At 43.7% G+C, this 14,483-nt stretch overlaps 1 protein-coding gene across 1 annotated transcript in view; it reads left to right on the plus strand.

Moving 5' to 3' along the window:
* The first annotated feature begins 6,756 nt into the window (after positions 1–6,756).
* IGLON5 (IgLON family member 5) overlaps positions 6,757–14,483 on the plus strand; it is a 416,339-nt gene continuing 408,612 nt past the window's right edge. Inside the window, exon 1 of the mRNA XM_040420787.1 lies at positions 6,757–6,934. Within this exon, the coding sequence (XP_040276721.1) occupies positions 6,871–6,934 (64 nt within the window). The 5' untranslated portion in view covers positions 6,757–6,870. The remainder of the gene's footprint in view (positions 6,935–14,483) is intronic.

Genomic DNA, 14,483 nt, shown 5'->3' on the forward strand with positions numbered 1-14,483 from the left:
AATCCAATTATCTCTGAGGACAAAGGGAGATCACCAATACACATGTGAGGACAACAGAACAGACATCACCATTTAAACACACAATGGGACAATGGCACAATAGAAACACACCCAGCATTTTCCTCCCAAGCTGACAAGTTACACTTATTATAAATTGTTACAACTTTGTGAGTTTACATTGGCCATACATATAACTAACATCAATTTAAACAGTATAACTTAGGGACAAACCTATCCAAAATTCACTTGAATCGGTTCAGGGGTTTAAAAGTTAGTATATGGCCCATAATCCTGGGGCAAGAGGCCAGCAGCCAGTCCTCTCCAAAACCCAGTGGCGAGGTTGGTTTCGCCACAGTGACCCTCAGGAAGATGAACCTGACCCTCCAGTGTCCACCAAAAGATGGGGCACTATAGGTCACAGCAGTGGAAGGAGGAAAAAGAGTAAGAAAACTAAGTGACCTGGATGAGGCTGAGAATCAGCTCTATAAATGTGAACAGTGTGAAGAAGCTTTTGTATAATGCGTTGTGATGTTTATTATCAGAGTGATGTAACTTTATATTATTCTTTTCTATGACTTTATTGTAAATGTATTGTAATATTTTGTTGCCTGATTTTAAATAAAAAGATCATTATAGTAGTTATATTCTTGTACATAGGAGGTAGTATTATAGTAGTTATACTCTTGTACATAGGAGCAGTATTATAGTAGTTATAGTCTTGTAAATAGGAGCAGTATTATAGTAGTTATATTCTTGTACATAGGAGCAGTATTATAGTAGTTATATTCTTGTACATAGGAGCAGTATTATAGTAGTTATATTCTTGTACATAGGAGGAGTATTATAGTAGTTATATTCTTATACATAGGAAGCAGTATTATGTAGTTATATTCTTGTACATAGGAGTTAGTATTATAGTCGTTATATTCTTGTACATAGGAGGCAGTATTATAGTAGTTATATTCTTGTACATAGGAGCAGTATTATAGTAGTTATAATACTGCTCCTATGTACAAGAATATAACTACTATAATACTGCTCCTATGTACAAGAATATAACTACTATAATACTGCTCCTATGTACAAGAATATAACTACTATAATACTGCTCCTATGTACAAGAATATAACTACTATAATACTGCTCCTATGTATAAGAATATAACTACTATAATACTGCCTCCTATGTACAAGAATATAACTACTATAATACTGCTCCTACTGTATGTACAAGAATATAACTACTATAATACTACTTCCTATGTACAAGAATATAACTACTATAATACTGCCTCCTATGTACAAGAATATAACTACTATAATACTGCTCCTATGTACAAGAATATAACTACTATAATACTGCCTCTTATGTACAAGAATATAACTACTATAACACTGCTCCTATGTACAAGAATATAACTACTATAATACTGCTCATATGTGCAAGAATATAACTACTATAAAAGTAGTGGGTTTTTTGTTATCATATATTTTAGCATTCAATACAATATCGACTATACTATTATATCTACTATAGTTTATGTGATTGTAGTTTTTGTATGTCATTGCTATAACACACTGTTTTTATTATTTTTATTACTTAAATTTTATGGGGATTTAACAATAAATATTTACTGCATATGTCAATTTGGTTGCCAAGTGTATAAGTGCTCGCCCATTTTTCCATTGTTACATAACTACTATAATACTGCTCCTATGTACAAGAATATAACTACTATAATACTGCTCCTATGTACAAGAATATAACTACTATAATACTGCTCCTATGTACAAGAATATAACTACTATAATACTGCCTCCTATGTACAAAAATATAACTACTATAATACTGCTCCTATGTACAAGAATATAACTACTATAATACTGCTCCTATGTACAAGAATATAATTACTATAAATCTGCTCCTATGTACAAGAATATAACTACTATAATACTGCCTCCTATGTACAAAAATATAACTACTATAATACTGCTCCTATGTATAAGAATATAACTACTATAATACTGCTCCTATGTACAAGAATATAACTACTATAATACTGCTTCTATATACAAGAATATAACTACTATAATACTGCTTCTATATACAAGAATATAACTACTATAATACTGCTCCAATGTACAAGAATATAACTACTATAATACTGCTCCTATGTACAAGAATATAACTACTATAATTCTGCCTCCTATGTACAAAAATATAACTACTATAATACTGGTCCTATGTACAAGAATATAACTACTATAATACTGCCTCCTATGTACAAGAATATAACTACTATAATACTGCTCCTGTGTACAAGAATATAACTACTATAATACTGCTTCTATGTACAAGAATATAACTACTATAATACTGCCCCTATGTACAAGAATATAACTACTATAATACTGCTTCTATATACAAGAATATAACTACTATAAATCTGCTCCTATGTACAAGAATATAATTACTATAATACTGCCTCCTATGTACAAAAATATAACTACTATAATACTGCTCCTGTGTACAAGAATATAACTACTAAAATACTGCTTCTATGTACAAGAATATAACTACTATAATACTGCTCCTGTGTACAAGAATATAACTACTATAATACTGCTTCTATGTACAATAATATAACTACTATAATACTGCTCCTATGTACAAGAATATAACTACTATAATACTGCTCCTATGTACAAGAATATAACTACTATAATACTGCCTCCTATGTACAAGAATATAACTACTATAATACTGCTCCTATGTACAAGAATATAGTAGTTATATTCTTGTACATAGGAGGCAGTATTATAGTAGTTATATTCCTGTACATAGGAGGCAGTATTATAGTAGTTATATTCTTGTACATAGGAGCAGTATTATAGTAGTTATATTCTTGTACATAGAAGGCGGTATTATAGTAGTTATATTCTTGTACATAGGAGCAGTATTATAGTAGTTATATTCTTGTACATAGGAGCAGTATTATAGTAGTTATATTCTTGTACATAGGAGGCAGTATTATAGTAGTTATATTCTTGTACATAGGAGGCAGTATTATAGTAGTTATATTCTTGTACATAGGAGGCAGTATTATAGCAGTTATATTCTTGTACATAGGAGCAGTATTATATTAGTTATATTCTTGTACATAGGAGGCAGAATTATAGTAGTTATATTCTTGTACATAGGAGGCAGTATTATAGTAGTTATATTCTTGTACATATGAGCGGTATTATAGTAGTTTTCTTCTTATACATTTGAGCGGTATTATAGTAGTTATATTCTTGTACATAGGAGCAGTATTATAGTGGTTATAGTCTTGTACATAGGAGGCAGTATTATAGTAGTTATATTCTTGTACATAGGAGCAGTATTATAGTAGTTATATTCTTGTACATAGGAGCGGTATTATAGTAGTTATATTCTTGTACATAGGAGCGGTATTATAGTAGTTATATTCTTGTACATAGGAGGCAGTATTATAGTAGTTATAGTCTTGTACAAAGGAGCGGTATTATAGTAGTTATAGTCTTGTACATAGGAGCAGTATTATAGTAGTTATATTCTTGTACATAGGAGCAGTATTATAGTAGTTATATTCTTGTACATAGGAGCAGTATTATAGTAGTTATATTCTTGTACATAGGAGCAGTATTATAGTAGTTATATTCTTGTACATAGGAGCAGTATTATAGTAGTTATACTCTTGTACATAGGAGGCAGTATTATAGTAGTTATATTCTTGTACATAGGAGCAGTATTATAGTAGTTATATTCTTGTACATAGAAGCAGTATTATAGTAGTTATATTCTTGTACATAGGAGGCAGTATTATAGTAGTTATATTCTTGTACATAGGAGCAGTATTATAGTAGTTATATTCTTGTACATAGGAGGCAGTATTATAGTAGTTATATTCTTGTACATAGGAGGCAGTATTATAGTAGTTATATTCTTGTACATAGGAGCAGTATTATAGTAGTTATATTCCTGTACATAGGAGGCAGTATTATAGTAGTTATATTCTTGTACATAGGAGCAGTATTATAGTAGTTATATTCTGTACATAGGAGGCAGTATTATAGTAGTTATATTCTTGTACATAGGAGCAGTATTATAGTAGTTATATTCCTGTACATAGGAGCAGTATTATAGTAGTTATATTCTTGTACATAGGAGCAGTATTATAGTAGTTATATTCTTGTACATAGGAGGCACTATTATAGTAGTTATATTCTTGTACATAGGAGCAGTATTATAGTAGTTATATTCCTGTACATAGGAGCAGTATTATAGTAGTTATATTCTTGTACATAGGAGCAGTATTATAGTAGTTATATTCTTATACATAGGAGCAGTATTATAGTAGTTATATTCTTGTACATAGGAGCAGTATTATAGTAGTTATATTCTTGTACATAGGAGGCAGTATTATAGTAGTTATATTCTTGTACATAGGAGCAGTATTATAGTAGTTGTATTCTTGCACATAGGGTTAGTATTATAGTAGTTATATTCTTGTACATAAGGGGCAGTATTATAGTAGTTATATTCTTGTACATAGGATCAGTATTATAGTAGTTATATTCTTGTACATAGGAGCAGTATTATAGTAGTTATATTCTTGTACATAGGAGCAGTATTATAGTAGTTATATTCTTGTACATAGGAGCAGTATTATAGTAGTTATATTCTTGTACATAGGAGGCAGTATTATAGTAGTTATGTTCTTGTACATAGGAGCAGTATTATAGTAGTTATATTCTTATACATAGGAGGCAGTATTATAGTAGTTATATTCTTGTATATAGGGGCAGTATTATAGTAGTTATATTCTGTACATAGGAGCAGTATTATAGTAGTTATATTCTTGTACATAGGAGCAGTATTATAGTAGTTATATTCTTGTACATAGGAGCAGTATTATAGTAGTTATATTCTTGTACATAGGAGGCAGTATTATAGTAGTTATATTCTTGTACATAAGGGGCAGTATTATAGTAGTTATATTCTTGTACATAAGGGGCAGTATTATAGTAGTTATATTCTTGTACATAGGGGCAGTATTATAGTAGTTATATTCTTGTACATAGGAGCAGTATTATAGTAGTTATATTCTGTACATAGGAGCAGTATTATAGTAGTTATATTCTTGTACATAGGAGCAGGATTATAGTAGTTATATTCTTGTACATAGGAGCAGTATTATAGTAGTTATATTCTTGTACATAGGAGCAGTATTATAGTAGTTATATTCTTGTACATAGGAGAAGTATTATAGTAGTTATATTCTTGTACATAGGAGGCAGTATTATAGTAGTTATATTCTTGTACATAGGAGCAGGATTATAGTAGTTATATTCTTGTACATAGGAGAAGTATTATAGTAGTTATATTCTTGTACATAGGAGCAGTATTATAGTAGTTATATTCTTGTACATAGGAGCAGGATTATAGTAGTTATATTCTTGTACATAGGAGCAGTATTATAGTAGTTATATTCTTATACATAGGAGCAGTATTATAGTAGTTATATTCTTGTACATAGGAGCAGTATTATAGTAGTTATATTATTGTACATAGGAGCAGTATTATAGTAGTTATATTCTTGTACATAGGAGGCAGTATTATAGTAGTTATATTCTTGTACATAGGAGGCAGTATTATAGTAGTTATATTCTTGTACATAAGGGGCAGTATCAGACAGGCTTTTTATAAATCCATCTCCACACAAAGTACTTTGACCAGTAGAAGGCAACATTGAGCACATTTTTGCTTTTCTCCTTCGTTTTTTTTTAGTATTTATCTTAATATCTATTTTCTGTGTATCTTGAAACTTAGAAATTGGCACCAATGTACTTTAAATTCCCTGTAGAATTATTCTTTTTGGCAGGATTGATGTTAGCGAGAACATTGATTTGAATGATATGCTTAGTAAGTTTTACAGAACCCGATTTATTTTCACAGACTTTTCTAAATGTATTTTCTATTTAAAGACACAATATGGCGAACTTTAGAAACTTCTACCCTCCCATGTGCTGAAGGCTTGTTCAGTCGCCTTGTCACAGGCTGCCAGATGTTGCAAGTATTGGGTTTGTCAATGGACATTTCAGACTGGATTACTTATTTTACTGCATTGTCTGATCGGTGTCCAAAACCTCAAAGACGTAACTGACAAATTCATCTCTGCTACATCCGTTGTAAAAAAATAGTCTGGAATATTAGACGAGGAGGGGGCGTAGTGTACAGATGTGCTGCAGTAACACAAACCCTCCTGGATAAATCAAGTCAAAGCATCAGAAAGCCCCACAAGCCTTGCATCCTTTTTCCAAGCAAACGCTCGACACCTTCCCATTGGCTCCAGTACCTGCCATTTGTAAGACAGGCCCCTGCCCAACGCAGGTCAGGATTGGCTCTCAACGGCTGCCACTCAACTTCCATCTGTCAGGAACCCCATATGGTTTGCAGAAGGCGAGGGAAGTGTGTGTGTCTGTTTGTATGCGTGTGTTAAAGGGGGTTGAAAGGGGAACAGCAGAAGGAGGGGGCACCGGGAAAAGAGAGCGAAAAAATAGGAGAGGCAGAAAAGGAGAGCGAGCCAGAAAGAGAGAGAGAGAGAGAGAAGGGGGGGCTTGACAGAGATTCCCAATCCAGAATTCCTTCTGTCCTCCATCCATCCCCTGCATCACCGCTCTCCGCTCCATCCTTCACTTGCCGTCGAGCGACTGTACTGGAAAATACAGCAACCCGGGAGGGAGGGGGGAAGAGGGTTAACGAGGAGAGAGAGAAGAGAAAGAAGAAGACGAAAAGAGGTTGAAAACAGAAGACGGACAGGCACCGAGAGCAGAGAAGGACTAAAAAATGAAGACGCCACTTCAGAGGGTGATCCTGGCCGGCGCGGTGGTCGCCGTGATGCTGACACAAGGTACCCCGCTCTAATCGCCCTTCGCGTGCGTTGCATCCGTAACCCGGGAATCTCTGCAGGATTCCAGAGCTCGTGTTGTGGCGTTGTCTGGCCCGCGAGGGGTTAACAGCGGTTGGGTCTTATGGATGAAATAGTTTGAAACATGAGATGAAGGGATAGAGGGACCTGGTCGAAAAGCGGTGGGGGGGGGGGTGGGGGAGGCTTATTTTTTGGAATTGTAAGAAAGTTGGGCAGTGGGTACATGATGAGAGTGATGATGAGGAGGATGGGGGTAAGTTTTTTACGTGATGCGGTTGGCGCTGGGGGTCTTGGTCCTCCGATTTAATAGTCCAGGGGGATCTGCAGGTAGTTTGTGCATTGAGGAGACTCATAAGAATTCCAGCACTGCTCCGTCCGCCGTGTGAACGCTCGTTAACGGTGATTTTGGAAACGACTACTCCCCCAACCCCCCACCTTGATGAATCTGCTGGAGGTTTGAATACATTATTGGAGTCAGAGGTTAATAAATACAAATGTATTAATGAAGCCATGGATTGAGGGGGGGGTGAAAAACTGCCGCGGGGGATGGGGAGGGAGCTGGGGGGGGGGGGTGCTCTACAATCATGATGACAACCCTTCTGTGACATTCTTATTATCCATTCAGTACACAGTGGGCACTGTTGTAGGGCAATTACCAGCGGGGCGAGGGTGAAGGGGAGGCATGCCATCCGGTCCCCTAGGAGAAGACATGTTGTCGGATCAATAAGGCAAATGATAAATAGGTGGAGGGGCTGCAGCGACCTCTGATCCCTAGTGAAGCGGTGGGCTCTGCTCATACAGCTGCATGCAGACCCCGCTGTGTACAGCATCTGCTCCGGGGAGGACGCATTAATGGCTGGCGTATCTATATTGCTGTATAGTTCCCATCTGCAAGTGCAATATGCGTGGGTATGCTGTAGCGTCTGCGTGCGGGCATCGGGCTCCGGAGCCTTTCTTAAAGGGCATCACCACAGTGTCATGAGATGCAGTGTGTGGCCTGCAGCACATGCATACGTATGAGAGAGCGAGCCTGGAGGGAATGCACATGTATGAGTATGAGAGAGCGAGCCTGGAGGGAATGCACATGTATGAGTATGAGAGAGCGAGCCTGGAGGGAATGCACATGTATGAGTATGAGAGAGCGAGCCTGGAGGGAATGCACATGTATGAGTATGAGAGAGCGAGCCTGGAGGGAATGCACATGTATGAGAGAGCGAGCCTGGAGGGAATGCACATGTATGAGTATGAGAGAGCGAGCCTGGAGGGAATGCACATGTATGAGTATGAGAGAGCGAGCCTGGAGGGAATTACCATGTATGAGTATGAGAGAGCGAGCCTGGAGGGAATGCACATGTATGAGTATGAGAGAGCGAGCCTGGAGGGAATGCACATGTATGAGTATGAGAGAGCGAGCCTGGAGGGAATGCACATGTATGAGAGAGCGAGCCTGGAGGGAATGCACATGTATGAGTATGAGAGAGCGAGCCTGGAGGGAATGCACATGTATGAGTATGAGAGAGCGAGCCTGGAGGGAATGCACATGTATGAGTATGAGAGAGCGAGCCTGGAGGGAATGCACACGTATGAGAGAGCGAGCCTGGAGGGAATGCACATGTATGAGTATGAGAGAGCGAGCCTGGAGGGAATGCACATGTATGAGTATGAGAGAGCGAGCCTGGAGGGAATGCACATGTATGAGAGAGCGAGCCTGGAGGGAATGCACATGTATGAGTATGAGAGAGCGAGCCGGGAGGGAATGCACATGTATGAGTATGAGAGCGAGCCTGGAGGGAATGCACACGTATGAGAGAGCGAGCCTGGAGGGAATGCACATGTATGAGTATGAGAGAGCGAGCCTGGAGGGAATGCACATGTATGAGTATGAGAGAGCGAGCCTGGAGGGAATGCACATGTATGAGTATGACGGTGCGTGTGTGTCACTGTGTGTAGAAGATTGTGCGTGTGCGGCTGCAAACTTGTATTGTATGCATATGAGGCTGTGTGTATATGTGTGACTGAGCATGCATGCTGTAACGTGTGTGTGTGTGTGTATAAGAATGTGTGTGCATGTACTGGGTGATGAGTGCCTGTATTAGTTTACGGTGTGTGTGTATGCTGTGGGTGTGTTAGGCATGTACAGTATGTGTGTGCGTGTACAGCATTAGCATGCGCAGTGTGTATGTACAGTAACTTTGGGTGTGCGTTTGTGTACAGTGTAAGTGAGCGAGTGCGTGTGTGTGTGTAAAGTGCATGTACTGTATGTGTGTGACTATATACCGGCACTGGTCAGACTGGTAACTTAGAGTGGTCCTGGAAAAACGTCTGAAAGTGGCCCCATGTTGTAGGTGGGTCTAAAGTGACAGAAGGAGGTGTAACACAAATAGGAAAGGGCCAACACACGTAGGCCGGAGCAGCAGTACCGCCCCAGAAGAACTACCTACCTCAGTGCAGCACTATATAGTGTTCACCTGTATCATGGCCACTGGCCGGGTGTATAAGAGCCCCGGTACTGATGACTGCTGAGAGCATCAGATCTCTATGTACCCGGCCAGGGGCCACGAGGAGAGCTTGTGTGGCCCCTGGGAAATGTCCCTGTAGGGTCTATGGCCAGTCTGCCCCGGGTACAGTGTGAGTATGTATGTGCAGTGTATGCGTGTACGTGAGTATATACTGTATGTGTACAGTGTGATGTATATACTGTATGTGCGTGACTATATGAGTGTACGATGTATGTGTGCACCATGTATCAGCCGGGGACATGCAGCTCAGCGCTCTGAACGGCCCCATTAGATATATTTTATTACTTCAGATCCTTCTGATTTCCTGGCATTAAAGGGGTTTTCCAAGCTCCTGATGATGACCTATCCTCAGGGGCTCAACACCCTGTACCCCTTAATCCCCTGCTCCTTGCACCCCCTTAATCCGCTGCTCCCTGCACCCCCTTAATCGCCTGCTCCCTGCACCCCCTTAATCCACTGCTCCCTGCACCCCCTTAATCCACTGCTCTCTGCACCCCCTTAATCCAGTGCTCCCTGCACCCTCTTAATCTCCTGCTCCCTGCACCCCCTTAATCTCCTGCTCCCTGCACCCCCTTAATCCCCTGCTCCCTGCACCCCCTTAATCCCTTGCTCCCTGCACCCCCTTAATCCCCTGCTCCCTGCACCCTCTTAATCCCCTGCTCCCTGCACCCCCTTAATCCGCTGCTCCCTGCACCCCCTTAATCGCCTGCTCCCTGCACCCCCTTAATCCACTGCTCCCTGCACCCCCTTAATCCAGTGCTCCCTGCACCCTCTTAATCCCCTGCTCCCTGCACCCCCTTAATCTCCTGCTCCCTGCACCCCCTTAATCCCCTGCTCCTTGCACCCCCTTAATCCGCTGCTCCCTGCACCCCCTTAATCCCCTGCTCCCTGCACCCCCTTAATCTCCTGCTCCCTGCACCCCCTTAATCCCCTGCTCCCTGCACCCCCTTAATCCCCTGCTCCCTGCACCCTCTTAATCCCCTGCTCCCTGCACCCCCTTAATCCCCTGCTCCCTGCACCCCCTTAATCCCCTGCTCCCTGCACCCTCTTAATCCCCTGCTCCCTGCACCCCCTTAATCCCCTGCTCCCTGCACCCCCTTAATCCCCTGCTCCCTGCACCCCCTTAATACCCTGCTCCCTGCACCCTCTTAATCCCCTGCTCCCTGCACCCCCTTAATACCCTGCTCCCTGCACCCCCTTAATACCCTGCTCCCTGCACCCTCTTAATCCTCTGCTCCCTGCACCCCCTTAATACCCTGCTCCCTGCACCCCCTTAATACCCTGCTCCCTGCACCCTCTTAATCCCCTGCTCCCTGCACCCCCTTAATCCGCTGCTCCCTGCACCCCCTTAATCCCCTGCTCCCCACACCCTTGGATGCCAGAACCAGCCCATTACTTGGCACCGGAAGCAGACGGCTCCGTTCTGGGTGCAGTGGCCGTGCTGGTTACAGTCACTTTAGTAGGAGCTGCAGTAACCAGGTCTGGCCACTACACTTTGAACAGCGCTGTCTGCTTCTTGCTCCATTCAAGTCCCAGCGCCAGAGGCTGCAGGGAACAGCGGAGGGGGGGGGGGGGGGGGGGGGGGGGGTCGCGGGGGGGTCAGACCCTCACTGATTGGATATTAAAGGGGTTATCCAAACTATAAAACATGCATCCCTGGGCCCCTCATATACATTATACTTACCCCGCTCCACGACACCCGCGTCGCTCCTGGTCCCTGCACGGCCTCCTTGGCGTCACCCGCGAGGCTCGTCCCCGTCACGGCCTGCTATTGGCTACACCCCAACAATCCCCCACCCTCACCCCTGTTTTGATCCGCGTGACGGATGGAGGAAGCGTCACCGGGATCTACGTGGGTGTCGGGGAGCGGGGTACATATAATCTATATGAGGGGCCCGGACATTGGGGGGGGGGATATTTTGTAGTTTGGATAACCCCTTTAATGACCTACCCTGCAGACAGCTCATCAGTGTCAGGGACCTGGAAAACCCCTTTAACTCTTCCTCAATGTTAAAATAAAATGACTTTTTGTATGGCCGCCATCGAGCAGGGGGACTTAACCCCTTGTGACCCGTATTAACCTTTTCCCAGTCTGGACTGGCAGCTCCATTTCCTCCCTGTGTCCCAGGTGTGGAGCAGGTTATAGCCCTGTGCTGGGCTGCGGGTTATACCCTTGTACCTTAACCCCTCGTAGCCCGGGAGAGTTGATGCTGTCAGTATTATTACTGGGTTGACTTGCAGGGTTAACCCTTTCTTCTCCGCTGCTGTCACTTCCTGTCTCCGGTTACTGGAGGGCGGCTCCTGCTCCTCAGAGACTATGAAGAAAGCTGTCACATTGTAACAATCTCTGAATGTAAACAGTCCATTGTCTTCATTGCAACAATGTAGCATTTATTAGAACACAACCTGGCACTACAGTCCTAGAATTTAACCCCTGCCTTCAATGAAGACATTATTTTTACGGGAAACCATCAACAAGCAGGGCAGCCGCTTCTCGGGGCTATATTTTTGCGATCTGTCTAGCTTGCGAGACTACATTGGACGCTCAGCTCATAAACATGCAAATACCTTCACGCATGTATATTCTAATATGTTAATGAACCCCTGCTTTGGATATTCATGTGTTAACGAGACGCGCTGCAGGGGGCACCCGGGCGATCGCTTTCACAGTCTGTGTACAGATGGATCTCGCTCAAAGTAATAAACAGAGACACGCGATATGAATGTGGGAGCCGTCAACAGCTGATTATTGACGGTTTCCGCCACTGAAAACCAAAAATTGACTTGAAAAATGAGCAGAAATGGCAAAAAAGTTAAAGAGTTGATGCAGATTTCGATATTTGCCTCTGATGGCTTTGATGTGGAGCGTTACCTTTATGTCAGATGTGTCACTTTCTCTGTCATTTCTTTTTATATCTGGGATAATGTGAAAGTATTGGATCCCAAAAAAAATAAAAAATCCCACAAATATGGCAACGTCTCTCCGGGTGGTAGACAACCCCTTCAGATCCCCCCCCCCCCCCCTCTAGTAATGGGGAAGGAAGCTCAGAATGGGACGACTACGGTCTGATAACCGGAGACCAGTCATTGGGTGACCACATCGTAGACGGAGTCAGCGCTCTGCGCATGCGCTCAGCAGGGAAGTAAGAGTTGTCGGGGGCCGGGGTCAGCCTGGCAGTTCTGTGCCGGATTATCAGACGCCAGAGAAAGGGAATTTCACTGTTAATGCAACATGCAATCCTATATTAGGTATATGGAGCGCCAGCCTATGGCAATCTCAAGGTGCACAGTGTTCACACCAGCGACTGGCGTAGCCGGGCACACTGCAGGAAGCTGGCATCGGCACATTTCCTCTTGCTCTCTGTGGCGGTGCCCCTGGGTGTAGGAATTTGCTAATTCATGGCATCTATGCCAATCTGATCACTAGGGGACCGGCTCCCCCGTGATCGGCTGTTGGAAGGGGTTGCGGTACTCTAGTGAGTGCTGCCGTCTCTTCCTCCTCCAGTGATGTCGCATCCATCGATCACATGACCATGTGCGGTCCGCAATGCATGGGCACCGACCGTGGGGCCGCCGCATGCAGATCGCGGACCCATTCACTTGCCTCCATTCCGCACCACATCTCCACTGAATGGGTCCGCATCCATGATGCGGGGGGCACACGGCCGGAGCCCGTTTATTGCGGACCCGCTGTACGGCCATGGCCGGGCAACGGCTGTGTGCATGAGCCCTTATTTAATATAATTAAGCTGCAATACCAAGCATGGCCACTATACGATGAACGGCGCTGTGCAGGTGAACAGCCTGTCAGATCCGTCCTGCCGCTAGTTCACATGTGCCCCCGGACTGCCTCTCCGTCCCCATTGACTATGATGAGGAGGGGGCAGAGTTCCGGCGGCGGCACGGCAGCGCACGGCGAGAGGCAGCCAGACTAAAAGTAATGCATGCAATGGGGACGGAGCGGAACGGATCCGACAGGCTGTTCACCCGCCGTAACAGCCTGCCGGAATCCCCTGCCGCTAGTGTGAAACTAGCCTAAGAAGCCAAAACACCACGGCCATTCGAAGTAGCTGATGGGCAAGGGTGCCAGGTGTCGGCCCTCCACCGAACCGATATTGATGACCTATCCTGAGGATCGGTCATCTGCATTTAAGCCTTAGAAAACACCTTTAAGGTTGGTGCAAAGAAAGCCTAATGGGTTGTCTTATTTCTTCCAGATGGAGCTTAGCTGCAGTACCACACACAACCTGTAGGCAGGAGCGGCGCTGTTTGTAACTGTAATGTAACTACAGAGGGGTGCAGAGATGGTGCCCACATGGACTCTGGGTGGCCCTACAGTCCCCCATGAAGATCACAGTTCATGAATCTTCGATATGGGTCCTGTTACGTATTCACATTGGGACCCAGAAGCTTTAGATTACGTCAGAGAACTTATTGTGATGTCATCATACTTCATACATGAGCTCCCATTCGTTGTAGTGTCGCTCTCCCCCGTATGACAGGGGTCCCCATAGTCACCAGGGCCCGGGGTGAACCACCTGACAAACTCTACTCTGCCACCTAAACCAGAGCCATCTGCGAGAGTCAAAGGCGCGAAGCCTGAGGCCGACCCTCGTCTGATTCACTTCCAGTACCCGTCATGCCAGACGCATGTCCTCTGTGGCTGCGTTTGGCTCAGGGGCTTCCAGTTTATCAGCCGTGCCCTATCTAGTAATTTGCCCACGGTGCGTGCCAGCAGTGGAGAACACGACCCGAGCGATGGGCGATGCCAGCGTTCAATCTCTACAGGGACGGTAAGATAATTAGTCTGAGTTGATGGGTCTTAGCGCCACCTGACCCCCCTCCTGCTTCCCGTGCCCGTAGCTGGCAGCGCGCTCGCTGACTCCAGCCTTTCTGCGGCTGCCAGCATCTCTTCGTCTCGGTTCCATCAGCAGAATGCAATAAACACGACAGGTTGTCCGGGGCGAGATCTGTGCGTCAGCCCTGAGTTATACGGAAGACACACGAGGGGG

The sequence above is a fragment of the Bufo bufo genome, chromosome 1, assembly GCF_905171765.1.
Source record: "Bufo bufo chromosome 1, aBufBuf1.1, whole genome shotgun sequence".
Lineage (NCBI taxonomy): Eukaryota > Metazoa > Chordata > Amphibia > Anura > Bufonidae > Bufo > Bufo bufo.